This window comes from Camelus dromedarius, chromosome 22 (assembly GCF_036321535.1).
Source record: "Camelus dromedarius isolate mCamDro1 chromosome 22, mCamDro1.pat, whole genome shotgun sequence".
In the NCBI taxonomy this organism is placed as follows: domain Eukaryota; kingdom Metazoa; phylum Chordata; class Mammalia; order Artiodactyla; family Camelidae; genus Camelus; species Camelus dromedarius.
The window spans coordinates 25800238-25826080 of NC_087457.1; the positions used below are offsets into that span (position 1 = coordinate 25800238).

Genomic DNA, 25843 nt, shown 5'->3' on the forward strand with positions numbered 1-25843 from the left:
CTCTCTTCAATCTCTTAAAGAGTATAAACTTAAACCACCCCTGAAACCCAATCCTTTTAAAGTACCTTCTGCAGACTCTGTCTTCCTCCAGTAACACATTTCCATGTCTCTGGCCCGTTACAAGATTCTGTAAACTCTAACTTAAATCCTTCTACAACACAAGCCCACTTGCTTCACTCTTGTTTTCTTAACACCATCCACAGAACATTCCTTCAGTCTTTTGAAGATCCAAATTCCCAACCAGTGTTTTCTTCTCCACACTCAATCCAGTTCCTTAAGCTAAGAATCTAAAACAGAAATAAGGCAGTGTATGGGGACTTTAACAGCACTGTTAATCTTTCTTCATCCCCATCGTGAAGACCACTTTTTTAACTTCCATTAAAATGGCTCTGAGAAATCCTAAAGGTAGGAGGTGGACATATGTCACAGTTGGTAATACAGTTATATGTCTTCAGTGAATCCAGAACAGAATTTAAAAATTCATTTTACCGTAGTTACCACGAAGCTGGAGCTTCCGGCACAGGTGAGCCCTTCCCTGCAAACCGACACCACTGCATCCATGGTGCACACCGTGGTCTGTGATCAGGTCAGTCTTTAACTCAAGTGAGTTGAAACTAAGATGGTTAACTTTTTAAAAAAATCAAAACTTCAAGAGTCCTTATAGCTGGTACCTTATGAAAAAGTGAGACTTCCTCTTCAGGAGTCATTAACAGCTACAGCTTATGCCTAAGACGGCCCTTTCCAGTAACTAGTGTGAGTCTGGGGGCTGGGTGACTTCATGCTGCTTCTCTTCTCTGAATGCCACACATCCCTATAAAGGACACATAATTCTTATCCACATAAATAGTCAACTCTGAGTTCTCTGAAAGTGTCCAAGTATCTTGATTGGAAAAAAAGGACAAAGAACTGTAGCTAAAAGAATCTCAAAGATAAAATTTGACTTACTAATTTTTAATCATTTATCTTTCACAACTGGTGTTTCACATCAGGAACTCGGCAGGTGTGATCTGACATTGCCAAGACCACTTTAATATATATACATAGTACTTTTCTTTCATGGATTTCAAACTGAATTTCTACTTAATTGGTTTGCTCTCAATATTCCTGGAGGTTAGAAAGGAAAAAGTGTTTTAAACACATCACTGCAAAATAAATGGTGAAACCCAGAAAAATTGTCCTTGGTCACACTATTAAAAACACAGCAACACGTGTGCCCTGGATCTCACCTAATGCCTCTCCTAGTCCCCAAGACTAGCTCACACAATCAAGTCTGGAACAGCCTGAAGTTTAACTTCCCTCCTCTGTTTCCCCATCTCATTTCCTGCCCATCCTTCAAAGGTCGGCTCATACCCCACCTCCCTCATACAATATTTCAAGCACCAATTTGGCTCTTCTCATTCACACTACAAATTATATTTTTCATTCATTCCGTGTCTGGAGAAAGGCAGCAAACTTTATGCTTCCTTACGGAAGTACTCACATGCATGGAGTTTTCTACAAAAAAGGCACTTGGAAATAACTGCCTTCAGTGTTTCAACTTTGAGATATAAGCATCTTAAACATCAGTGCTCTGATTCATTTTTATATTTTATTGCTTCAAATGCTTCAAACTATGGGAAATCTTTGGTAAAAATAAAGACAGTAAAATTTTCACAATAACTTCACACAAAGCATTGCACAGTATTCAGTACACACGAGTATAGGAATGTTCAGAATCCTCAGGGAGGAAATCAACTGTACAGTGTTCATAGTTCTTCATTTAAAACAACTTCATAAATATTTAAAATAGTTCCTAGGGTTCTTATCATGTATTAACATTTATGTTTCAATCATACATTGACCTTGAAAGGATTTATATTAAAATAAAAATTAACAGAAGAGGTTTTTTCTGTTGCCTATATACAGCATCAAGTTTGCCCCCCAATTCTGCTTCCTTCACATAAAACTAGAGGGAGGCAACTAGAAGATCAATATAGTTCTCAGTCAAGCCCTCTGTGGAAAAGAGGAAAATGTTTCATGTCTATTAGCACAGACATTTCTCTGGTGGCTTATCTGCATAGTCTCAAACTTGACCAGCTTTCAGTTGATCTAAGTGAGTCCTCAGCTCAGGACACAATTCCACTAGCAGCACCTCCATCAGCACCTGAACCAAGACAGAAAAATAGAAGAATGTCTTTGTTTCCTCTAAGGGTTTACTCAAACATCTACATCTAAGACAAGTCTAATTTTAGGTCTGAGATGATTCTCTGAAAAAGTTACTTAAACAAAAGGAATTAGTATTATATAAACTCTATTTAGCATCAGACTGATTTATTTCATGCTCCATTAACCATCATCAAACCATCTACGATATTTACCACTGCTCACTATTACCAGACGGCTAGGAAACTGTGCTTTGCTGATATAAGAAAGCCAAGCAGTCAGGCAGAAATGGTACATCACGAGTCAAGAGAGAAAACAACCAGCAGGTGAGGAGGACGACGCTGCATCCACTGGGGGTATTTTTTTTTAAACCAAACTGAACAGACAAAAATGAAGCAGAGAAAATGAGTTCAGAGTTACAAAGAATAAGAATGATTAAGAATAGAAAGAATTAAAATCTACCCCCATATGTGAACAGAATTATAAAATTGAAGAAACACTGAATGCGCTGGGAGGCTTTAAAGTACTCACATATAACAGATGTTTATTGGCTCTTGTTTCTTGCAGTGCATTGAATATTTTTATTATACCGTGACGTGCATTTTGCTGTCCAACAAGGCTCTGAAGCATATCTGAAAAATTAAGTTTATATTCCACGCTGCTACTGATACCGTGCACGTGGCACGGACCTTCAGGAAAGGGGCTACGGCACGGCGCACACTCGGTACAGAGAGGCGCGGAGACGTGAGGGACGTGAGTGACTCGTTCTTTCCAACGTTTAGAGAGAAAATAAATGTACACATTTTCAGCATAAGGCATTTACACAAACTACAGCTTTAATATGAGGCTACCCAATTAAAAACTGAGCTCCCAACAGGGTACTTTAGCAGGAAAATATTTTTAAAGCATAAAATCTATTCTCTGTTCTAAAACACTTTTCTAGTTAAATTATAACCAGTACTGTCCTTATTGGGATTCTCAGTAGAATTTCTTAGAAAGGGGCAAGGCATGATTTAAATGAAAAAAAAGTATGATCACTTTTTTTTTCATTTTAAAGTTTCCCGTGTGAAAAACACCTTAGTAGGGCTAACAGTCCCTTCTTTGTCTCTGACTTTCAGGATGGGAACCCAGGCCTCACCTGGAACGTTCTCGAGCAGCTTCTGCTGCGCTCTTTGTTTTGTTTCCTGGCTTTGTTCTTTGCTTCGGATTGTGGTCGGTGGTGCCAATTTCCCATTGGGCCAGAAAGAATCCCGGAAAACATTGATGTAGTAAACCAACATTTGCTCACTGAAAATCCAGTTCACTGTGTCCCGGATTTGTCTTTCAAGAGAAAAATATTTCTTGGATGAGGTTTTTAAAAACATTCTCTGTTCTCAAGAGGCATTTATCAGTGGGTAGATTAAGAGACAGCCCGACTCTAAGCATTTGATGAATAAACTAGGAATGGGATTTTTAAACTCTGGCTCTGGAAGTTACTTTTCATTTTGCTAACACTGATGCCCCCCAGTCCTGGGGATCACACGGTCACTGGTACTGGTTTCTCTAAATGTCTGCCATGTGGTGTCATTCAATCTGAAAAGACAAGGGCTGAGAGACTGATTCGTCTGAAGCTTGCAGCTGCTCCGCCTGTGCCTGGGATTTAACACACTCATTTCTCCATGGAGTGGCATAGACTGAAAACATGAATCCATTTAAAAAGTGTGGAAGCCGGCCTGGAACGCCTCCCCGCGCTCCCGCAGCCCTGGGGGAGCAGCAGGCCTTCTCATGAGCTGTGGCTTGGGGTTGCCGTGGCAGGAGACTTTGGGCGGGGTTCTCTGACCCGGGGGACATCTCCCATGCTCAGAGGCACAGAGGGAAAAACCCTTCACCACAAAGGGGAGGACTCTGAAAAGATACACTGCCATCCAGCCCCTCCAGATTCCCACAGAAATGACAGGGCAGACCCAGGCCTGCACAGGTATAAAGAAGTGGTTTTATCCGGCTGCCCAGGTCTTCCCACACCCAGGCTTCAGTAGTCACTAGTCCAGTTCCAACCAACCACAGGATTTCTGCTGTCAAGAGCCTGGGAGTAGTTGTGGGGTTGGGAGGGGAAGTGTTTCTGCTGAAAAGGGGAAAAGAATCACCTTAGACTATTAGCACTGGGAAGACCTGAAATTTCCAACTTAACTCACAAATAATAATAAATCAAAAAGCCCTGTAAGAATCTGACTTCCCAACCAGACTTTTAAAGGGACATTGTGAGGTTTCCAGGAATAGTGTCTGAAATAGATGTTCCAGGCCCAGCACTTGCCCACAGTGATCCAGTCACCAGTGAAGTCAACTCTGCAAGTCAAAGCCTTGGTAATGCCATTTGCAACTGCAAGTCTCCTAAGATTCTTCCCCATACTGCCCAGAACTGTGAAGTTCATATCTAGACCAAATAAAATAATTTTATTCAACAAAGGGAACCTGCTGACCTGCTTGCCCAGGTAAAATCTACATAAAAACGCAGACAGCTTGCTTTTCCTGCAAGTCTTTGAGTTACTCACTGGCACTGCAGGGAGAAATGAAGAATGAAAATTGCAGTTTGCAACCTAAAATTGAGTGACTCTTGCCAAAGGCCATACCTAAGCATTTTCTACCAATTTAGGGCTGACTTTGTATTAGCCAAAACTGTAGAACGCTTTGGAAGCAGTTCCGGGATGTGAAATTATAGTTGGTACAAGGCAAGAGGCTCATATTGTTCTGCTGCTTAATTTTATGATGTGTCATCATCTGCCTGAGGCAAAAACAGCAGAGGGCCAGGTGCTCGGCAGTCCTCCACCTGAGAAAGCCCCGCTGACCAACAGCCTGAAAGTTCTCCACATGACGCTCCCCCCACCCCCAGCCCCGCGAGAGTAACTGTCAAATAAATGTACGCACCACTCTCAAACCACATTTGCTCACCTGAAAATTAAGAGCCAATAGCATAAATAGGAGCAAGGAACGTACCCGTGATTTACTGAAACTGGAAAAGAAAACAGCAAGTCTGGAGTTCTGAGAAAAATGGGGCCATTTTGGAAATTTCTTTAGCCAAGGCCTGTTAGTGCTCAGGTTACGAGGTTTGTCTTAGACTGAAACCGTAAGTTAAAGAGGACTTTTTTTTTTTGCTTAAAGCACAAGCCTGCGATACTAATTCAACTAAACATGCCACTAACACCATTTTTTAAAAAAATCTTAGAAATAAAAAGAAACTGGCTTATGACCACAGGGGAAATATGTTCTATTTGCAAATGAATAAAAACATAACATGTTCTTTATTATATTGCCCCTTAAAGATCTGTAAGATTCATGATAAAACTATCATGTTAACCCTGTACATATATTTGACAACTAAATTAATCTTTCACTTGGAAAAATCTGATAATTTCATCTTAACATGTATTTTGCTGTACAAAAAAAAATTGATTTTCCCCCTTATTTTTAGCAGTTGACTCACATTTTTGTTGTGCAAGGAGTCATGATGTTTACAGTCTTGAAGAGTACTGGGTGTGGAGGGTAACGTGTATGTGTACCGATAACGTAATACAGCTCAAGGATACACATGTGGCTTACAGCTGTGTTATACGATTCACACACCCCTCATGGGTGCCCAGTAACCAACAAGGGGAACTACTATTTTAATGTCAACCCAATTCTAAAAAAAAAATACACGGTTTGCATTTCCCTCCAAATAAATAGCTGCCATGTGATGCTCATCCTACTTTCATTTTGGCTCAGAGTCTAAGCCTTAAACTGATCTCCATCACGTGACATCAAAAGGCTGTACCCAACATTCTCAAACCAGTCATCATGGTCAAAAGAGAACTTTATAGGACAATCCCCTGACCCTCGCCAGCCAGCAGGCCAGAGCCAGCTCAAGCTTCCGTCAGCTAGTTCACCGAGCCTCCTGCGGGAGAAATTCTTGCAGAAATCTGCTTCCCTGTCCAATCTTAGAATCGTATCAGAAATAAACAGAGAAACTGAAACACCTTCAGTTGGAGAGCAATCTGACTATTAAGGCAAAGGGCAGGGCCTGAATTCAAAGGTTCATTTCGTGCAACTCACTTGTTGATGGTTCTTCCAAAAGTGACCTGAACGAGAGCGATTAATGTTCTTCTCACCCATTTAAACACTAAAATAGAAATCAGAGGGAAAGTATTATCACAGGCTATCACATCGTGACATTTCATACTGACACAAAGCATAGAGCTTACCACATCACTCAGCCGCAGTCCTGACACCAAGTTGGGGGCTATGATACCTGCAGAACTGGGGTCTAGGTTAGCAAGCTTCTGCCCAGGAAAAGTCTGATGACTAAGCTTCCATTTTCTACACGGCAACTGATGAGATGAAAGCCAAGACTTTTACAGCCTTTCAGTGCCTAAACAACGGCTGAGCTGGAAGTGGAAGTAACACTTCACGTGTCCCTGGGCTGCTGACAACACGTCTGTTTCCCACCAGCACTCAGTGCAGTTCCTATTTTAGATTTCTGTCTGGCTTATGGAGCCCAATTTTCTAACACACTGCTCCGAATGAGAAACATCTGTAGTCAAATGTTGACAAATATTTTGAAATATTAATGAACTGATGGATCTAACTGCTCCCTTTTGAATTGCAGTTTGTAGATCATCATGCATTTTTACGTATTTTATGCATTTGGGGGAAGAAAGGTGAACTGGGAAGAGCCAGGATCCCCAGTGAGACGTGGACCCGGCACTCCTGTGACACTGCCTGGAGCAGTGGGCATATCCTTCCCGGAGCCTCAGTTTCCTCATCTGAAAAAGGACAGTGTTTGTGTCTACCTTTTTTTGTTTTGTTCAAGAGCAGTATCAACATTTTGTGTGAAAGAGTTTTGTGAAGGGTCCTACAGATCTAAACTTGTATTATTAGCATTAGATTAGGAGACACATTGGTTATAAGTGTAGAATATGAAAATAAACCAAAAGAAGGCAAAGAAATGCCATGAAGTTACTTTTGGTCTGCAAATTATAATCTAAACCCAATATTCTATTTATATATTCACCTCCACCCACCGAAATGTTTAGCTCCTGACACACGACTTGGCTGTGATGGAGCCCAGAGTTGAAGGCTCCTGCACCAGTCAGAAAACCTAAAAAGAGGAAATTCACAAACACCTCTGGTACAAGGGAAGACATACAAACAGAAATCAACAATTAACACAGACTTGGTACTCTAGACTCTCAAACATTCTCCAGTCATTTCTAACTTTTAAGTGTACCTAAGTGTCCAGTTACAGTAGTGTTGTTATTCCTTCAAGTGAGAGATCTGGAGTCACAACGAGGTCTCGGAAGTGCCTGCAGTGGTGGAATTCAGAGCGGGCTGCAGGCCTGCGGACGTGCCCACTGGCTGGCGTTCAGGCCAGAAGGAGTGTGTCTGTCGGGGGTGATAACTCCTCTCCGCCTTTCTAGGGCAGGAGAGAAGGCGCTCACACCCAGAGGGCCGGAGGACACGTGCAGCTCCAGGAAGAATGCCTGACAGCCCAGTGACTGGTTATAAATGTTTAAATAGGCTATATTTCTGGTCCCTTTCTGTAAACTGAACTAGAGCAGGAACGGCTCTGCTACAAATTCCCTCCCATCACCGATGCCCGACTCTACTCCTTCCTGCCCCTCCCCAGGCCCCACCTTCCCCTCCAAACAGCCCCATCACTCCTTCTGAGGACTCATTTGTTCAACGCCACAGAGGCAGCTGCAGCAACACTAGGATTCTGCTGACGGCAAATATATCACATCTCATTATCGGTGATGTTCTATTTGTTCTCCTCTGAAATGTCACTAGCAAGACCGAATCTTCTGAGCAGGCACATGAGGGAGGAAACGCATGCTGCAGAGAGAGGATTTTGAGCCCTACTCTGGCCCTGACTGGCTCCTTCCCATCCACCAAGTCTCTCCATCTCTTCGGATGGCAGAGAACACACTGCCCAAAGGCTGAAGTGGTGCTTCCCTTTCCTTATCAACTTGATGGCAAGTGGGAGGATTCACGACTCAATGGGCCAGATTTCACTGAGGAAAAGCCAGACTTTGAGGGGGGAGACTGATTTTTTCTGCCTACATGGAACCAAGTTAAACATGAGTACACACCTTGAAGTATCTAAAATATGGACCAGCTCTTGCTTTTTCATCTGAAAGGATCCCTCGTACTTGGATGATATTCTATCATGTGGATATTTCTTAATTTAACTATTACCCATTTCTGAAGTTTAGCTTAGTTCCAACTTTTCATTATTGGCGGGGGGGGGGGGGGATGTAATTAGGTCTGTTTGTTTATCTACTTACTTATTTTAATGGAGATACTAGGGGTTGAACCCAGGACCTCATGCATGCTAAGCACGTACTCTATCACTGAGCTATACCCACCCTGCAACTTTTCATTATTGAAATTATATTCAAATTGAGCATCCATATAAATAAATTTCTGCCTGTAGTTCAGAATTTAATTATATCTATTGCTTAAGGTAGTGATATGTTTGAGACCCTTATATTGTAAATTTGCTGAAGGAAGACCCTACCTCTAAGATATTTTTGTTTCCCCTACAGAGCTGTATCTAAAACATATGCTCCCAAAGTATTTGCTGATTATTTTAGATTTGGCTGAGACAAAGAAAAAGTTCAATGACAAAAATAATTAATTCCAGCACTGAAATTTTTCTTGCCTATCTATCCATCCACCCATCCACCCAGGCATTTTATTGGTCACCTCCTATGGATCAGGAATTATAAGAGATACTGACGATTAAAAGATTAAACATAAGACGGACTAGGACAGACTCAAGTCTGCAACAGGACCTGAAGTTTCTTTATCTGCAAATAATTCTTTAAGTGACATGTGAAGGGATATATGTAAATAAGAAGCAATGCACAGCCCCACGTCCAGTTGGTCTAGGACCAACTCCCAGCCCACTTTCTTTGCCCCAAGGGAAAAGATGCTCATCCGAGTGGACAGAGCCCAGGACATTCTCAGGGCCACGTTTTACTGGCTGGTGGCATTACTGCGCCTTGGAAGACCTTGCTCCTCTCATGTGCTTCCTCTTCTAGGTGGTCATGTGTGCCTTTAGGGACCTGTCACGCCTGTAGCTAGTACTTGAGGCTCCAGGTAGAACCAAGTATGCTGGCCTCATGACTGAGCGCACTCGGGTCTGTGGGAGGTGAGGGTGGGCAGACAGTCCTATTCAGGACGCAAAATAAAAGCCAAGCAGTGCAGTCTGACCTTTCACCTCAGTACTATTAGGGCAGGATTTCTCAAGTCCGCACTACTGTCATTTGGGACAGTACAACTCTGTTGTGGGGGCCGACATGCACACTGCAGGATGGATAACAGCATCCTTGGCCTCCACCCACTAGACGCCAGGAGCTCCCCCCCTCAAGAAATGTTTCCAGACATGCCCCATGTCCCCTGGGAACAAAATTTCCCACCTCCACTGATGACCACTCCTCTAGGAAGAAAGGTGGCTGGAAAGCAGGCTTGGGCCTCCCTGCGCTCCTGGCCACATACCATCTTAAAGCACCCAAACCTCACCTTTAACAACAGGGCTCTTCTTCTGCTGCACAAAATTAGTGTTTGCATGCCTTCTACTTATAAAGAAATGAGGTTACACTGAGTCACATAAAAAGAAATTCAAAGCATTCCACCTTTCTGTATTCAGAGGAACATGGTGCAGGGTAAATCAGGACCTAAGTTCCACTAGTCTAGAGAAGACATCTGTTTTAAGGTCATGTCCTCAGAACCTACTTTGGTATCTGGTCGCCCCATAAAAGTATTTGCTGAATGAATGAATGAATATAAATACATGTCTGATTCAGGAACAAAGGGGTATTAAATGTGTGTGTGTGTGTGTGTGTGTGTGTGTGTCCACTTAACCAGCAAATACCACTGAATGATAACAAAGAGGCTTACTTCCTCGAAGTTCAAAAATCTCCCCAATCAACATGAAACATGGTTCAGCCAAGGCGTCTTTCCTTCCATCCACATCATCACCGTAATCTGACAGGTCACTGTCCTCCTCTGCCTCCTCCTGGGGGAACAGCAAAGTCACAGGAGGCAGATCACTCACCCAGGGACAGTGGTAAGAGTTCTTCAAGTGTAAATTCCCAAACATGTGCTCACATTTCAATCTCACAGAACTCTCCAACTTTCCTAGATGCAGAAATCTACATTTTCAAAAAAAGGCCAAAGTGTATGTAACCTCAGGGAAAAGCTTGATCCTAAAACCCTATTCAAGGTCTAAAATTATTCTGAAAAACTTGTCACTGTATTAATGAGGAATGAATTAGTAGTAACAAAATAGTTTTCTAACCATTTTAAGTTTTAAATGTAAGGCTTTTTAACTTGAATGATTTAAACTGTTTTTTAAAAAATATATATATATATTTGGAAGTAATTTAGTTATTTAAAACTCTGATTCAAAAACAAAAAAAAAACTCTGATTCAACCTTTTATCCTGTACTTGAGCTAGTCTCATTTCCTGATCTGCATATCAGCAAATTCCAGCTGAAAGCTCATTCTATGCCAGGCCCCAGGCTCGTGCAAATGCGCAAGAGGTGGGGGGAGGCTTGGAGCCGCCACAGCTCGGCGGGAGGCCGGCGGAGCGCTGAAACAGGGGCCGAGCTTTCAAGGGCAGCCCAGAGAGGTCAGCGCGGGCTGCAGACAGGCAGCAGCTGAAGCTGCGGGACCACGCGGTGGTCTACTGCCAGGGCTCTGCGGGGCGAGCCGAGCCGAGAGAGGGCTGAGAAGTCACAGAAGCAGGAGGCGCCCCCGGGCCTCACGGCTTTACTAGTGGCCGAGCGACACCGACTACTGCGGAGGAGGGAGCACTGCAGACTGGGAGGAGGGAGCACTCTGAGCTGGGAGGAGGCACTGTCGGTGTAAATCCCAAGAGGCTCAGGGACAAACGGCAGCGATGGAGGCGGGCTGGCCGGTGCAGACAGACGCGGCACGTGTGGCTGCGAAGGAAGAGGTGGCAGAGATGCTGGGGAGGGAAGCGGGTTCATACGTGCCCTGAGCGCGGGGGCCGGACACGTGGACTCCTGCTCCCACTCAGGGCGCACTGAAGTAGAGGCTCCTTTTCATCGTCAAACTGTTTAAACCAATTCTCGTGAAGGGACAGTGACAGGTGGCACTAAACTAAGGAGACACCAGATTTCCAAGACAGGCTCGTGCAACCAGCGGCCTCGCCCCAGGTGCGGAAGCCAAGGTACTGGCGCCGCAGTCTCGGTCTGTTGATCCTTTACCCACACAGGCCACTTGCTAGGTGAGTCTTGCTTCAGAATATTCCATGGCTTTCCAGACCCTGAGAACAAAATCTAAAGGCCTCAGCCTGGCGTCGCCATGCCCCCTCCTCCACTCTCCACCTTATCTCGGTCCACCTGCGATAGAAGCCCCACCCCCTCCCCGCTGGGTCCCAAGGCCACTGACTTCCCCAAATGCATCTTTCTCTCCTGAACCTTCTGTATTAGCTCGAACCCCTCCATGATGACAGTCCCCATCCTGGGGACGGGCCAGTCCACCTTTTCCCTTCCGTAGAGGGTCTCCTACAGAACCTCCCATCCACATGTCACTTACCTAGTTTGGAATTAATCTTGTCCCAGAATATGACAGCAAGCATCACTGAATGTACTTGCTTTTCCCCCATTCGTAGCAGGCTTTCAACAAGTATCTGCTACTTCAAACCGCCTTCACGATGACATCTGCTTAAATATGCTTCAAAAACAGTACAGCCTTCAGAGAGCTCACCTCCTGATGGGAGAAGAAGTCACGCGGGAGTCTTTCCAAAAATGAGGATAATGAAAAAGTGGATTTTTTCCCCTGCACATCAATAACCTTGAGGTAGTCAGGAGAAGGGCTCAAAAAGGCATAAAGTGCTTCACTCTGACACAGTCTCTCATCTGAAAGCAGACTCTGTGGAAGAAAGAGGATTAATTCCTTCTCATGGGGGGAATACATGAGCCATGAGCCACCAGGAGTAAAGTCATCCAACGGTGGGATGACTGTCGGGAAATTTACTTTCATCGTAATTCTGAACCTAAAACCACTTCCCCTTGAAATAAAATGTATTAGATCAATTCTCAATTACCTTAATGGCAAACAGTCCTCTCTAGGTTACCCGAAGCACCCTAATCACTCGGCTGGTGGGAGACACCATGTAGACAACAGAACTCACCCGCTCAGGGCAACATAAAATTCTCACTGTGCCCAGTGCCTGCAGACCCCGGGGCCACCGCCTTTCAAGTCCAATTAAGTTTCGCTCATCTGTGTGAACAACGTACACATCTGCACATGAACCCAAGGATCCCACTCAACCACCCTTTAAAGGCCACGTGCAGACTTTGTGCATCAGCTGAAAAAAGGGCTCTGGGTCGTCACATGGTGGTACTGTCTGCCAGGCAGCAGTTTTCTGTCCCTGTGCTGCCCCTTCCACAGGCAGCGTGTGTTTACATCCTTATATAACTGTTGTTATTGGCCCATAAACTGGAAACTTCCTGGGGTTCTCTATGTACTTATCCGGCCCTAAGAGACAGGAAAGGAGACCACACAGCAGGTGTGCTGACATACAAGCAAGGGTACTGACAAGACAGTGAAATTAACCACATGACCACAAGAATGTGTAAACGCCTAGTATTCACAGATACAGGGTTTAGGAAGCAATGAACCAATGAGAAATACTGCCCCAGGTACGATGTAGCCCCCTTGGGGGACGGAACAATGCGGTTCTGATGACAGAAACTGGGGTGGGAGAAGAGGTTACGTTCTAGTCCCAGAGGAATTGGTCCATGATGTTAACACTGTATTTATGAACGATTAAGCATGAAATCTAATAAACCCTATAGTTTTCCCCAGAAAAGCACCTCTGTGAGGGCCCAGTCGTGCCACACTGGGCACTGGTGTCCTGCCGAAGGCTGGCCTGAAGATGGAGGTTCTGTCTCAGACTAAGGGGATGGGCGGATGGTGTCACTACTGCCTTCTCCGGCCCCTGAGCATTCACTCCCTTTATGGAACATTAAATGTTCAGCTGCGAGGCTGGATCAGGAGTGAGATATTCTCCTTCTGCCTTGATTTCCATTAGTTAATCTACTCCAACGCTATTTTATAAAATAGTAGGAAATGATAACTAATGGTAAATCTCAAACAATACAATTAATATAAATAAGGAAATCATTAAGGACAATAAGTCCTTGGACTGTTATATTGTGTTATGATGGAAAATAACCGACTTAAATATGCATGAAAATTATGTCTGTGGGGCGAGGTATAATAGGGATTTTATCATTTTTAAGCTGAGAGTGGAACCCTGTTCCCACTTCCTCCCTCTTCAGCGCTTAGAGCATGTTGTCCTGCTCCGACAGAGACCTAAGGGGCTGTTCCATGGAGGACGGAGAAGGCTGTAAAGCATTCCGGGAGAGTGAACAGCACGTACAGCCCCAGACATGGGCACCACACTGCTGGGGGCACAGCCGGAGCAAGAGGTGTGTGTGTGAGGAACAGGGAACACGACATGTAGGAGTGAAGTCGGAGAGAAGTGATGTCACAGCCGAGGAGGAGTAGCTGGGTTATTAAATATCTGTCATCAGAATGCTTCTCTAGGGAACCATGTGTCATACATGAACATTCACGTAAACATATACTCAGTGGAATCTTTTTTTTTCTGGAAGATCCTGTGAACCTAATAATACCTGCCTCTCAGACCAAATATTTTCCACCTTGCTTTTCTTGTGTGCAGTTGGTGGGATAATATTTTGAAATTACAATGTGTTGTGTAATCTACCTAAATATATTAGTGAGCACTTTCAAAGAAACTCTTTGAGGAAATGGGAAACAATTTAAACCATTATTTCCTGACTTACAATCCTTTTGATTAAAAGACAAATGGCCACTTGTGAGGACCAGTTCACCTGTTTGGGCAGATTATTCCTGCCCCAGCCACGCCCACGCCACCTCCCAGCAGTGCACATGCTCCCCGTGGCACAAAGGCAGAACTCACTACCCCGTTTTCATCACCATTAACCCGACGGGGGCACTGATGGCCCCTCGCTGCATCCCCAAAAGTACAAAAAGGACCCTCATCTCTGCAGCACGAACAGGAAAGGCGGCTGAAGGGCTGGAAGCACCAAACAAGCCGAGCCCCTCCCGTCCCCAACAGCAGAGGCTAGAAGGAAACCGAAGCCTCAGCTGGAAGATCCCAGAGCTACAGGCAGGGGGCTCAACAAGCTTGGATTCTGAATAATAAGTACGTATTCATTTCTCAGACAAGAACTTCAGTTCACCTGAATGATTTAGTCAGCTACCATGCCTGAGTGGGCTTAATTATTTCCTAGACATTCTGAATCGGCAATAAGATGGTAATATTGCAGTTTTAAAGCCTCTCCTGTAAGAGCTTTTAAACATTAATGATTCTCTACCCTAGGTCTGCCATATTTAAACTCAGAGGGTGTTTTTAAGGTGCAATTATTTTATTTCTTGAGGGAAATTCATATATATGTACATATATATGAATATAGTCATATATATGAATATATATGCACATATTTATTCATACATATTTTAGAAATGAATATATGAGAGAAAAAGAGACTGAAAACACTTGCAAGGCAACTCTGGCGTAAATGTACCTACTTTAACCATGATTTGTACTTCTGATTCACTGCATATACTTTCATAGAACCTTTACTAAAATTTGACAGCATCCATTATTAAGTCTCAGGATCTCTAGCCGCACAGCCAAGGAGTGTTTTATGGGACAAAGGTCCATGTCCCCCGAGAACTACAAGGGCTGTGGGGTCCATGGTTTCAGTAACTTACCCACACTCTGAATACAGAGGCCCCACCCAGCTAAGGAAAAGATAAATGGGGTTGCTCCTGGAGACAGGGTAACTTTGTCCAGTCTTCTCTAAAAATAGACTGAAGGGAAACAATTAAGTGCTTAGAGGAAATTAGGAGACTATCTTTAGGAATCTGGAGCAGGCAAAGATTTCTTCACAGCACAAAAAGTATTAACCATAAAAAGAAAGAAAAAGTGGTAAATTGGACTAAATTAAAATTGAGAAATTATGCTCATTAAAAAGACTCATTAAGAGAGTGAAAAAGCAACCCACAGAAAGAGAGAGGGTATCTGACAAGAGACTCACAACCGAAACGCATCCAAAACTCCTGCAAAGTGATTCAGAGGAAGAAAGGCGACGAGACAAGAGAGGCAGACACACTAACTTCACAGAAGAAACCATCTGGGGCTGGGGGGGAGGGTCAGAGCCCCGCGCACCGCCAGTGAGAGCCTACAAGCTGCTGCGCCCGCTCTGAAAATCTGAAAAACTCAAAACCCCAGGGATTACCCAGCGGTTGTTCACCGAAAGCCAAGAGCTGGACGTGCAGACACACCCGTCATAACGGCCTCCAGCTGGAGACCCTCCAAACGCTCACAAACGACAGCGTCAACAGGCTCTGGTATTCACCCAAGGAGGGGTCCCCCCAACAATGAAACGGACACAAAATCACAGAGCGACCTGCAACTGAAACAGCACCGGGCGAGACTCTAGGAACACGCCCGAGTGAGGAAGTCCCACAGAAGGAGGTCCTCGCCCTGACAGTCCCCCCACGTGACGGTCAGACAGCTGTCACTGTGTGGTCGGAAGTCGGGATCCAGGTCACCTGGGGTCAAGCTGGCAGGACTGGCGATACTGTCTCCAGGACTGGGTGCCAGCTATAAACTGGAGAAAGTTGTACACGTAGTATGTACACTTTCTGTATGCACAGTATACTTCAGTTACCCAACCCTCCCTCCCAAACCCAAAACCGAAGATGTTTTGAGGATCTGGCACCACTGGTGAGAACAGGAAGCAAACAGGCAAACTCTTAGAATGATGACAGTTTCACTCCAAATAACTAATTCTCCCTCCCATATCCAAATTTTTTCAGTTGCTTACCTGTAAAAACTTATTTAATTGATTCTTTGACTTTTCCATAAATTTTTGATCTATAGATTTGAAAGGCAGCTTGCTAAGAGAAGGCAACTGGACTTTTTTTAAAGAAGGGAAACACTGTGAAGGGAAAAGAAATTAAATGTTAGTATCTTAAAATTACATTTTAATCTTTAAAAATTTAGATTTTTAATAAGAACAAGCCACATATCTTCCTCCCGTACTTGGTTCCTCTGAGATTTAAGACCTTGAAAATCTGCCTGTTCTAATGAGGCTCAAGGAATCTGGAGCAACAGCACATCTGATGGAAAAAGCTAATGCTTATCCCTCAGCTTACAAACGCCCGGAAGCTGGAAGTCCCAGAGCCGGGCTGACAAGACGCGTTTGCACAACGTGCACGGAGCACATGTGCTGGGAAAGGGCACCTGGCTCACGGCAGGGGAGTTTTTCTCTTAGAATGTGTTTGTTTTACAGCACCTCTGTAAAGTTATCAAGGTTGGCAAAAGAAGACAGTGGAAAAAAAGAACTTGTGTTGTAGCTTTATTACTGCCTTTCAAGGGCAAAGTGTAGAATATAAATATATTAATAATAGTAAAAAATGTTAGTAAATAATACCAATAGATGTCCCTTTGCAGATTAAGCCCGACATCCTGCCAGACACTATGCTGGGAGCTTGGCAGACGGAACAGCTCTGAGTCACCCCTATTTTCCGTATGAGACAGCTGAGGCTCAGGATTAAAACCCAGATCCGACTGACTCTGAAGTCTGAGCCTAGTGCCAAAGCCCAGGGGACACTGCCAGTCTGCCCCTCAGACCTAGGAGGACAGCAGGTTCCAAGTGCTCCAGACTCTTCATTAAGGCACTGGGACACTGGAAAACGCAGGAAAAAATCAACTCGTGCTGGAAAGTAAGTGAGCAGTCTACCTGCCAGCTTGTCCTGCTGCTGGCATCATCAGGGTCACAGCAGCCCTGCCAGCCTGGCCACAGCAAGGACGGCAGGTGACAAGTTACTTGCAACAAGGGCATGTCAGCGCCTCAGGTGGTGGGAAAGGGAACAACGGTCTTTCCTACGGAGCCCAGCACGCACCTCAGGTACAACGGCGTTTACCTGAGAAGGGTACTGAGGTTCAGGTTCAGGATAAAAATTTTTGGAGAAATGAAATAGGCAGTGAGAGGTAGAAGGGAAGACTGAAGACACCTGGTACCTGAAAAAGCATTTCCTGTCACAGCTGTCAACGGGAAGAGTTCCTTCAAAAATGAACTCTAAAAAAAAAAAAAAAAAAAAAACAGGAAAGAAAGAAAGAAAAGAAAAAGCTCACATGACAGAAAATATCAAGGGTGAGAGAAGAAGGCGGTCATCAGGCCACAGATGAAAAAAGGTAACAAGATGAAAGGACAGATGAGAAATTTTATAAGCTTTGCTTCCCCTAATGCTTCAGTGTGACTTGTTTTTGACAGAAGTCAGTGATTTAAAGAATCATCCTAGGGGAAAAGGTGAAAGGAAACTGACATTTCATTTGCAAAAGAGGGGTCTGAGAGGTGAGCATAGCATTTTACCAGCATCAGTTCCTTCTGAGCAAGAGAAAAATGGACTTAAATGAAGGTAGAAATGATCAAAGAACTCTGATTGCTGAGATAAAGGGCAATTAGCTCCAGTAGGTGGGAGTTAGAAAAGATGCAATTCCTGAGAAAAATGGAAAAATAATGAATGGAAAGTAAGATGACCTGGATTCTAGTTCTGGTTTGGCCCTTATGTATACATCCTACGAAAAGTCAAACTCTCTGGGACCAGTTTCCCTCACCTGTTGAGTAAAAGAACTGACCTAGATTAGTGGCTTCCAAACATTTTAAACTAAAACCTATAGTAGGAAACACATGCCACATTGCAGCCCACAAAGTGTGTGCAGATATACACATCCATACATATAACACACACACCAACACTATAATACACACCCACACGTATAATACACACCCATACATATAATACAATCTGTACATACAATACACACACTCTTATATAATACACATATCCATATATAATATACACACCAATATACATTAAACACATAAAACTGAAGCAGAAGTTGCATGAAACAAGGCTCGTTACGACGACTGCTGTAACTACCAACAAGTAACGTTTACTGTGAGCAGCACATTCATCCAAACACCCTGTGCACGCTTACTGCCTTCCTTCCCACAGCAGCTCGGGGGGACAGGTGAGGGAGGCACTATCAATATTCGTATTTCACTGGCGAGGAAAAAGAGGCACAGAGAGAGAGTGACAGGTCCCAGGCCACAGAGCCAGTAAATAGTAAAGCGAGGATCCAAACTGGATCCTAACTCGGGCGGCCTGGCTCCCGAGTCTGTGCTTTCAAGCACGACACCTGACTGATTCCTTCACGTGCTGAAATGCACTGCAGTCCATTCTCTTTCCACGGCTGCAACCCATAACTGACCCTACACCCACTAATGGGTCACAACTGGCAGCTTCGAAACCACTGGCTGGAAATGATCCCCAGTTCAAGATCTTCCAGCTCTGGGGTTCTGTGGGGTTCAACAGACGTCAGACGATTATCCATCCTGAGGGATTCAGACTAGACTAGATGGTTGATCTATGAGTACATTTCCAAATGTCAGGTCCAAAATGCCACTTTGCCAGTATCAATGGCAAAGGAAAAAGATGCATCAGTTCCCTTGTGTGTAAAAACTGAAATGAGTTCTTAAATCTCTTCTTGCTCAGTAACTCTAAATTCGTGTTCACAAGTATTCATACCTCACTAAGTTTCCGGTGTAAGTTCTGAAACTCACTGAGCCTTCTGGGGACTGTCCAGTTCTTCGTTTCAACTCCTCCAACTTCTTGTAAGCTTACCAAGACAAAGTAACAGGGCATCTGTTCACCGTTCTCTTCTGTAACCTTGGAAAAACGACAAACACAACAGTAGCAAAAAGCATGGTGAGCAGATACGGTAGGCAAGATTTTTAAGTGTCTCTGAAGATCTCCCTCTCACTGGTGTGTGTGCCCCACATCGTCCCCAGGACCTGACGATGATGGGGTCTGTTCTGGCAATTAGGTAACATTACATGCACAGCTGACTTCAAACTAGGACGACTATCTGGGTGTGTCTACCCTAATCACACGAGCCCGTTCAAAGCAGAGGGATTTCTCTGGCGAGTAGTGGAAGAGGAACCAGAGGAAGCACAAAGGCCTGGCGCATTGTGCCATCTTAAAGATGGAGAGGGCCATGGGGAAAGGAGCCAGGAGAACTTCGAGGAATTAAGAATAACCCTCCACTGACTGCAAAAACACAGAGACCTCAGTCCCACAACCATGGGGAACTGAATTCTGCCAACAACCTGAGTGAACCTGGAAGTGGACTTTCCTCCAGATTCTTCAGACAGGAACACAGTCTGGCCAACAGCCTGATTTCAGCGTCATGATACAGTGGGTAGAGAACACAGTCACACAGAGGTGGACTTTAAACCCACAGAACTATGAGCTAATAAATGGTGTTCTGAGTCATGAAATGTGTGGTAATTCGTTGTGCATCAAAAGAAAATGAATACAGCAGACTTAACATCCTTATTGTGTTTCCTGGAAGAAGCAAATTAACAGCAAGCAAACAGGTGTGACAGACCAAAACTTCTCTCAAAGAAGGATGAGGGCTTTCCCAGTTTATTACAGGATTCAACAAACCTTAATTTTCATTTTCATGAAATTTTACACTGGACGACATGTCTTCTTCCTCTCAACTTGGATTAATTCTTAAACACTTACACACATACCCTGTTATAATTCAGAATAGGCCACTGTTGTTCTCAATGTAAATGGAGAAGAGAAGAAACAAAAAGAAAATACATCGAGTTTAAGTTTGACTTGGTTTCATGAATTGAACTGGTGAGTGAACAGAAAGGCAAAGGAAAGAGATGCAAGACTTATAAGCAGCGGCTGAGCCCCCCGGGGGGATGGCGATCCACCCTCCACGGGGATGCGGAGGGGAGGGGGCAACAGGCCCCGGATGGTGCCAGGGCCACCCAGCACGCGGGTGGCTCACCCAGTCTCAGAAGCCGGGGGGTCTGGCTTGATGTAAACACCCCCCCCCCACGTGGGGCTGCCTTGTGAACTCTCAGCAGCCAGGGACCCCTCCGTGTCCATTTCCATTATCTTTTTGGGGATCAAGGACACAGCAGACCCCTGAGGAAGCACTGATTACCAGGGCAAAGTGCCTTGTGAGGGTTCTTCCTCCTTCCCCCTCCCTCTCTCTCAGTATTTGCCTTTGGAAGATTATTTTAATAAACTGTGAAATGTCAGAGGCAGCTCTGGGCAAAACTGAGGAGGTGACAGAATGTGTGTTCTTTCCCTTCCAATGGCCTCCTCGATTACCTTTTGACATTTCGTAGCCCTGAGCCTCGCCCCTCCTAGACCTTCACCCTAAAGAAAATTCCACCTGCGGTTATCAAGCGTCTCTACCCGGAACTCCAAGGTTCTGTGCAACCTTCCCCGGCCCACTGCCCCCACCTCCCCTGCTCACAGAAGGCACACTGCCCCGCAGCTCACCTTACCAGGAGCGCCAACCAGTGCCAAAGACTCATCAGGGGCACTTGGTCAAGCTCTCACGTCACAAGTGTGCTGTCAGGATGGCTCTCGGAGAACATGCGTTGTTTTACTATCTAAACTAGAAGTGAATTTAAGATTGTGAATTTTAAGCTCTTCTCCCAGTAAGAATGTCCAGCCACTGAGTTGATGGGAAAAGCAGGGAAGGACCAAGGTACGCTGGGCAGCCAGGCCCTTGCAAATCTCAGGAGCTGAGTATCTGACAAGCCATTTGAAACGACGATGGGGCCAGTCACACAACCTTCCCCAGGATCTTGTCCTGTGTGTGTGCTGTATGATGGACCTGCCTTTTATCCCCAGGTTTCCATAGTTGGCTAGGTGAGAAGGCAGGAGTTGTCAACACTAACACTGTGCCTATAAGCATCCTTCCTTTAAACAAAATTACTTATACAGACGAAAGAAAAGGGATACAGTGTATTCTGAAAACTACTATCCCATATCTCTCAGAGAATAGCAAAATTTTTTCCAATACAAGGGAAAAATAGTCATTATTAAAGATCTTAGAGCTGCTGACATTTGAGCCCCTGAAGTCAGCAGGATGGATCGATCAGAAACACTTAACATTTGTAATGTTTCACCCGCAAATTTCAAGTAGTCCTTTCCATTTTTTCAACCCTCAATGGCAAAGTATATTGGTAATTCAAGGACATTAAGTGTCACGATTCCGGTGAACAAGGACGCTGAAGTGGAGGGAGATCAGATCTACACCAGCAGCCTAGTGACAGCTCCCAGTCACAGGCAAACCAGCCTGAAAACGTGGGGCAAGGAAAGCAGGACAAATGCAGTCTAGAAGAGCGAACAAAGTTTTCTGTCCCCAACCTTAATTCTCTGGGACAAAATCTTGTCTGATAAAGTCAAACGCAGAAGTTTGGGAATAAATACCTAATAAACTGGGAAGACAAGCAGTCGCACCTACCTCTCCACTGGTGATGGAGGCCTTCCACATGCCCAGGTTCTCACACCACCAATCCGTCCTTGCCATGTGCAGCTGAAGGTCCGTGCGTTCTTTCTCCATTAGAATTATCTCCTCCTTCAACTTAGAAACAATCTGCCACAGGGAAAACATCCCGGGAGTCATGAGACCATTTAAAACGCTATGCAACTTAGCTGAGTAGCAGGATACAAAATCAACACACAAAAATCAGCTGTGTTTCTATACACCAAGAATGGATAACCCCAAAAGGAAATTAAGAAAACAATTCCATTTACAATAGCATAAAAGTAACAAAATATTTAAGAATCAACTTGAGAAAGGAGGTAAAAGACTCCTACAATGAAAACTACAAAACACGGATGAAAGAAGTTAAAGACATAAATGAATGGAAAGATGACCCATGTTCATGGGTTGGAAAGACTAAATATTGCTAAGATGTTAAAGCTATCCAATGCAATCTACAGATTCAGTGTGTTCCCTATCAAAATTCCAATGATGTTTTGGCATAAATGGAAAAATCCACCCTGAAATTACTATGAAATCTCAAGGGAGACTGAAGAGTCAAAACAACCTTGAAGAAGAACCACGAAGTTGGAGGACTCACCCTCTCTGATTTCAGAACTTACTGCAAAGCCACACTAATCAAGATGGTATCATACCAGCATAAAGACAGACGTACAGACCAATGGAACAGACTAGAGAGCCAAGAAATAAACCCTCACATATATGGTCAAGTGACTTTCGACAAAGGTGCCAAGACCATCAATGGCAAAAGGGCAGTCTTTTCAACAAATGGTGCTGAGAAAACTGGATCGTCATCCACATGCAAAATAATGAAGCTGGGCCCTTACCTAATACCTACAACAATTAACTCAAAGTAGATCAAAGGACTAACTATAAGGCTAAAACTACAAAATCCTCAGAAGAAAGCGTGGGGGAGCTGCATGACATGGGATTGCTAATGCTCTTGGCTACGACACCAAAGGCATAGGCAACGAGAGGAAATACAGGCAAACTGGACTTCACAAATTTTAAAGACTTTTGGGCAAAGAACACTATCAACACAGTACAACAGCAACTCACAGAATGTGAGAAACTATTTAGAAATCACATATTTGATAGGGGATTAATATCCAGAATATACAGAGAACTCCTAAAACCCAACAACAACAAGAAAACAAACAACCTAATTCAAAAATGGGCAAAGCAGTTGAATAGGCATTTCTCCAAAGAGAACAGTCAAAAAGCACATAAAAAGATGCTCAACGTTACTAATCATGAGGGAAATGCAAATCAAAACCACAGTGAGGTACCACCTCACACCCATCAGGATGACTGCTATCAAACATCAGAGTAACAAGTGCTGGTGAGGATACAGAGAAACTGGAGCCCTTCTGTGCCGCTGGCGAGAAGCTAAAATGGGGCAGCCACTATGGAAACCAGTAGGGAGATTCCTCAAAAAATTAAAAACAATTACTATATGACCCAGCGATTCGACTTCTAGGTATATATGCACAAAGAGCTGAAAGAAGGGTCTTGAAAAGACATTTATACACCCAGGTTCGTGGCAGCATTTTTCACAATAGCCAAAATGTGGAAGCAAGCCAAGTGGCCATCAATGGACAGATGAATAAACAAAATGTTGTATAAACATGGAATTGAATATTAGCCTTTAAAAGGAATGAAATGCTGACACATGCTACCACAGGGATGAATCTTGAGTACATTATGCTGAACCTCAAATACATTATGCTAAGTGAAATAAGCCAGTCACAAAACAACAAATACTGTATGATTCCACTCATAGGGGGTACTCAGAGTGGTTAAATTCATAAGAGACAAAGAGAGAAGGGTGGTTGCCAGGGGCTGGGGAAAGGGGAATGGGGAGTTACTGTTTCATAGGCACAGAGTTTCAGTTTTTCAAGATGAAAAGGATTCTGGAGACGGATGGTGGTGATGGTTGCATAACAACGTAAATGCTCTTCATGCCAGTGAATTGTACACGTGGAAAATTTTACTGTTAGTATATTTTTTCCACAATTTTTAAAAATAAATAATTATTTAAAACATTCTATGCTCACCATCTCCCTGGATCTCTTTAGTGAGAAAACCTATAGGGTTATGTAACTCTGAGTCTGAGGACAGCAGCTGTGCCTCAAAACATTCCTGAACGCGCAGCGGCAAGGACCCTTTGCCTCCTCCGCAAGCCTGCCGGAAGCACTCGCGCCTCTGCCCTCATGCGCATCTCACTGTGGGTAAGGACTGAAGCTACCCGCTGCGTTTCGGTGGGAGTGTGTTTGGTTCCACAGTCAGCACGTCTGCTCCCTGAGGGCAGGGGTTAGACTCCACTTCAGTGACCAGCACAGCCTCCTGCATTTCCCCATCACTTAGCCTCTGAATACACATTCAGAAAGTGCCAGGGGAGATCAATTTGGCAAAACAAAGAGCTCCGGCCATTACATTAGGGAAACCTGCCTCTTGGGCTCCAAAGATGTATGAACACAAAGCAAAAAGCCTCACCACCTCCTGGGTTTGAGGAATGCCAGTTAGTAAGATGCTGTTTACATTTTTTAAACTTTCAAACTCCGTTGGCTTTTAGCAGAACAATTTCTTTCTTGAATAATTCTGTGAAGTGCTCTAAACTGTACTTGCAAAATTTGAAAGAAAAAAAAAATTAAGATCGTCCTTGCATAGTTAGCTCACTTCCAGAAATGACTGGAAGCTCCACCCCTTCCGTAAAGGCACTGGAGGCAAGTCGGATAAAAGACACAGTAACAGCTGATGGTGCGGAAGGGACCCCGCATCGTAACATGTAAAAGACAAATGCCTTTCTAATCCTATACTAGAAGCCAAAAAATAACAATGCAACTTACAGTTAAAATTCTTTAAGAAACTGTGACGCTTGTCAACATAAACAGAAAACTACTACATATCAAACTGAAAAACAGAAACTTTTAAAGACAACTTTGAAAGCAAGAGTTACCTTCTTGTCAGGTTTTGGCGCATTTTGTATAGAATTTAGGGCTTGCCTCTTATACTCAAGTTTCTCATTTAGTTCTCGTAGTTTGTTTACAGCAAAACTGGCTTGTTCATTAATCCGACTGGTACCTTCATCCACAGCCTCCTCACCAGCCTCACCTCCTGGGCCCTGGGAGAAGATGGCACGTGAACCACCCGCCTTTATAATGACGGACTATTCAGTGCATGTCGCCTGCAGAATAGGGTCGACGTCATGACAACGCACTGTTCCAAAGCACTGGATTCCACTAGGGAGAGAATCCTTGGTAGGAAGCCTAGAAGTAGACTGCTTTTTCCTCAGCAAAGTGAAAAATCAAAGTATTTACAACCAAAGTAACTGGTATTGGGAATTACAGTGAAAAAAGAAACACAGCCTAGAGAAAGGAGAAAAAATTCCACACCATTATTCCCCACATGGTACACTCAAGGAAACCTGCACAGAACAAGGCAACGCAACTGAATGTTCTGCACCTAAACTTTGACATAAAAACACTGAGACCTGGCTTCCTTTTGGTCTTTTAAGAATATTATGAAAAACTCATGCAAGTCCCTTTAAAATTTCCAAATTCCTATTGGTCAAGGTATTTTCAGTATGCCCTTTGCTCGGTCCTTCTTTTAATGATATACTTTACTAACCAACAGATTATTCTACAAGTAAAATACTTAGCATTTGAAAGTGACTTAAGATTCATGAAGAATGAGATAACTTGAAAAACTCTAAACAGCTTATCAACAAACAGCATGTGAGTAATTAGATCTGTGAGCAGCAACAGTATGAAAAGAACTGCAGGGAACTGTCTTCTGGTTCATTTACTCCTTAACGTGCTTCCAGATCTTTTTCTTCTAATTTTTATTAATTGTAACAAACAGTAATGCAATTTTTTTTGAAGAAACATAAAGTATTATTAATCAGAGAACATCAAGCTGTCTCATGTTTTCTGTCTAATCGTTGTCCATGAATGTATCCTGCCTTTTTCATACAATATTCAACGCTGTGTATTTTGAGGGTGATTGCTATGGCTGCCCAGAAGTCTATGAGTTGATAATATATTGAGGCATGTTCCTATTGCTGCTCCTGCTATGGGCTGATTTTGCTTTTTCTGCTATCCCAGATGTACTAAAACTCCACTGTGCACAAACTTTTTCCCCTAAATTTTAGTTATTTTCATAGAATAAGTTTCTAGAAGTGGGGCTCCTGGAACAGAGAGT

At 43.8% G+C, this 25843-nt stretch overlaps 1 protein-coding gene and 1 long non-coding RNA gene across 5 annotated transcripts in view; one reads left to right on the forward strand and one right to left on the reverse strand.

Moving 5' to 3' along the window:
- Window positions 1–1569: 1569 nt before the first annotated feature.
- Window positions 1570–25843, reverse strand: part of SNX25 (sorting nexin 25) — an 89644-nt gene continuing 65370 nt past the window's right edge. For 3 of the 4 annotated variants that reach the window (XM_064477559.1, XM_031440304.2, XM_064477558.1), the window contains exons 10-19: window positions 24600–24764; window positions 21599–21730; window positions 18844–18984; window positions 16074–16187; window positions 11893–12057; window positions 10057–10174; window positions 6208–6274; window positions 3281–3462; window positions 2674–2774; window positions 1570–2143 (exon numbers count right to left, since the gene is read on the reverse strand). In XM_064477559.1, the coding sequence (XP_064333629.1) occupies window positions 2063–2143; window positions 2674–2774; window positions 3281–3462; window positions 6208–6274; window positions 10057–10174; window positions 11893–12057; window positions 16074–16187; window positions 18844–18984; window positions 21599–21730; window positions 24600–24764 (1266 nt within the window). In that variant the 3' untranslated portion in view covers window positions 1570–2062. The remainder of the gene's footprint in view (window positions 2144–2673; window positions 2775–3280; window positions 3463–6207; window positions 6275–10056; window positions 10175–11892; window positions 12058–16073; window positions 16188–18843; window positions 18985–21598; window positions 21731–24599; window positions 24765–25843) is intronic. The other variant, XM_031440305.2, reaches the window with a different exon arrangement.
- LOC135318912 (uncharacterized) lies at window positions 2774–3599 on the forward strand. The gene is made up of 2 exons (XR_010377359.1): window positions 2774–2895; window positions 3261–3599. It is a non-coding gene; the product is annotated as an uncharacterized LOC135318912 (long non-coding RNA).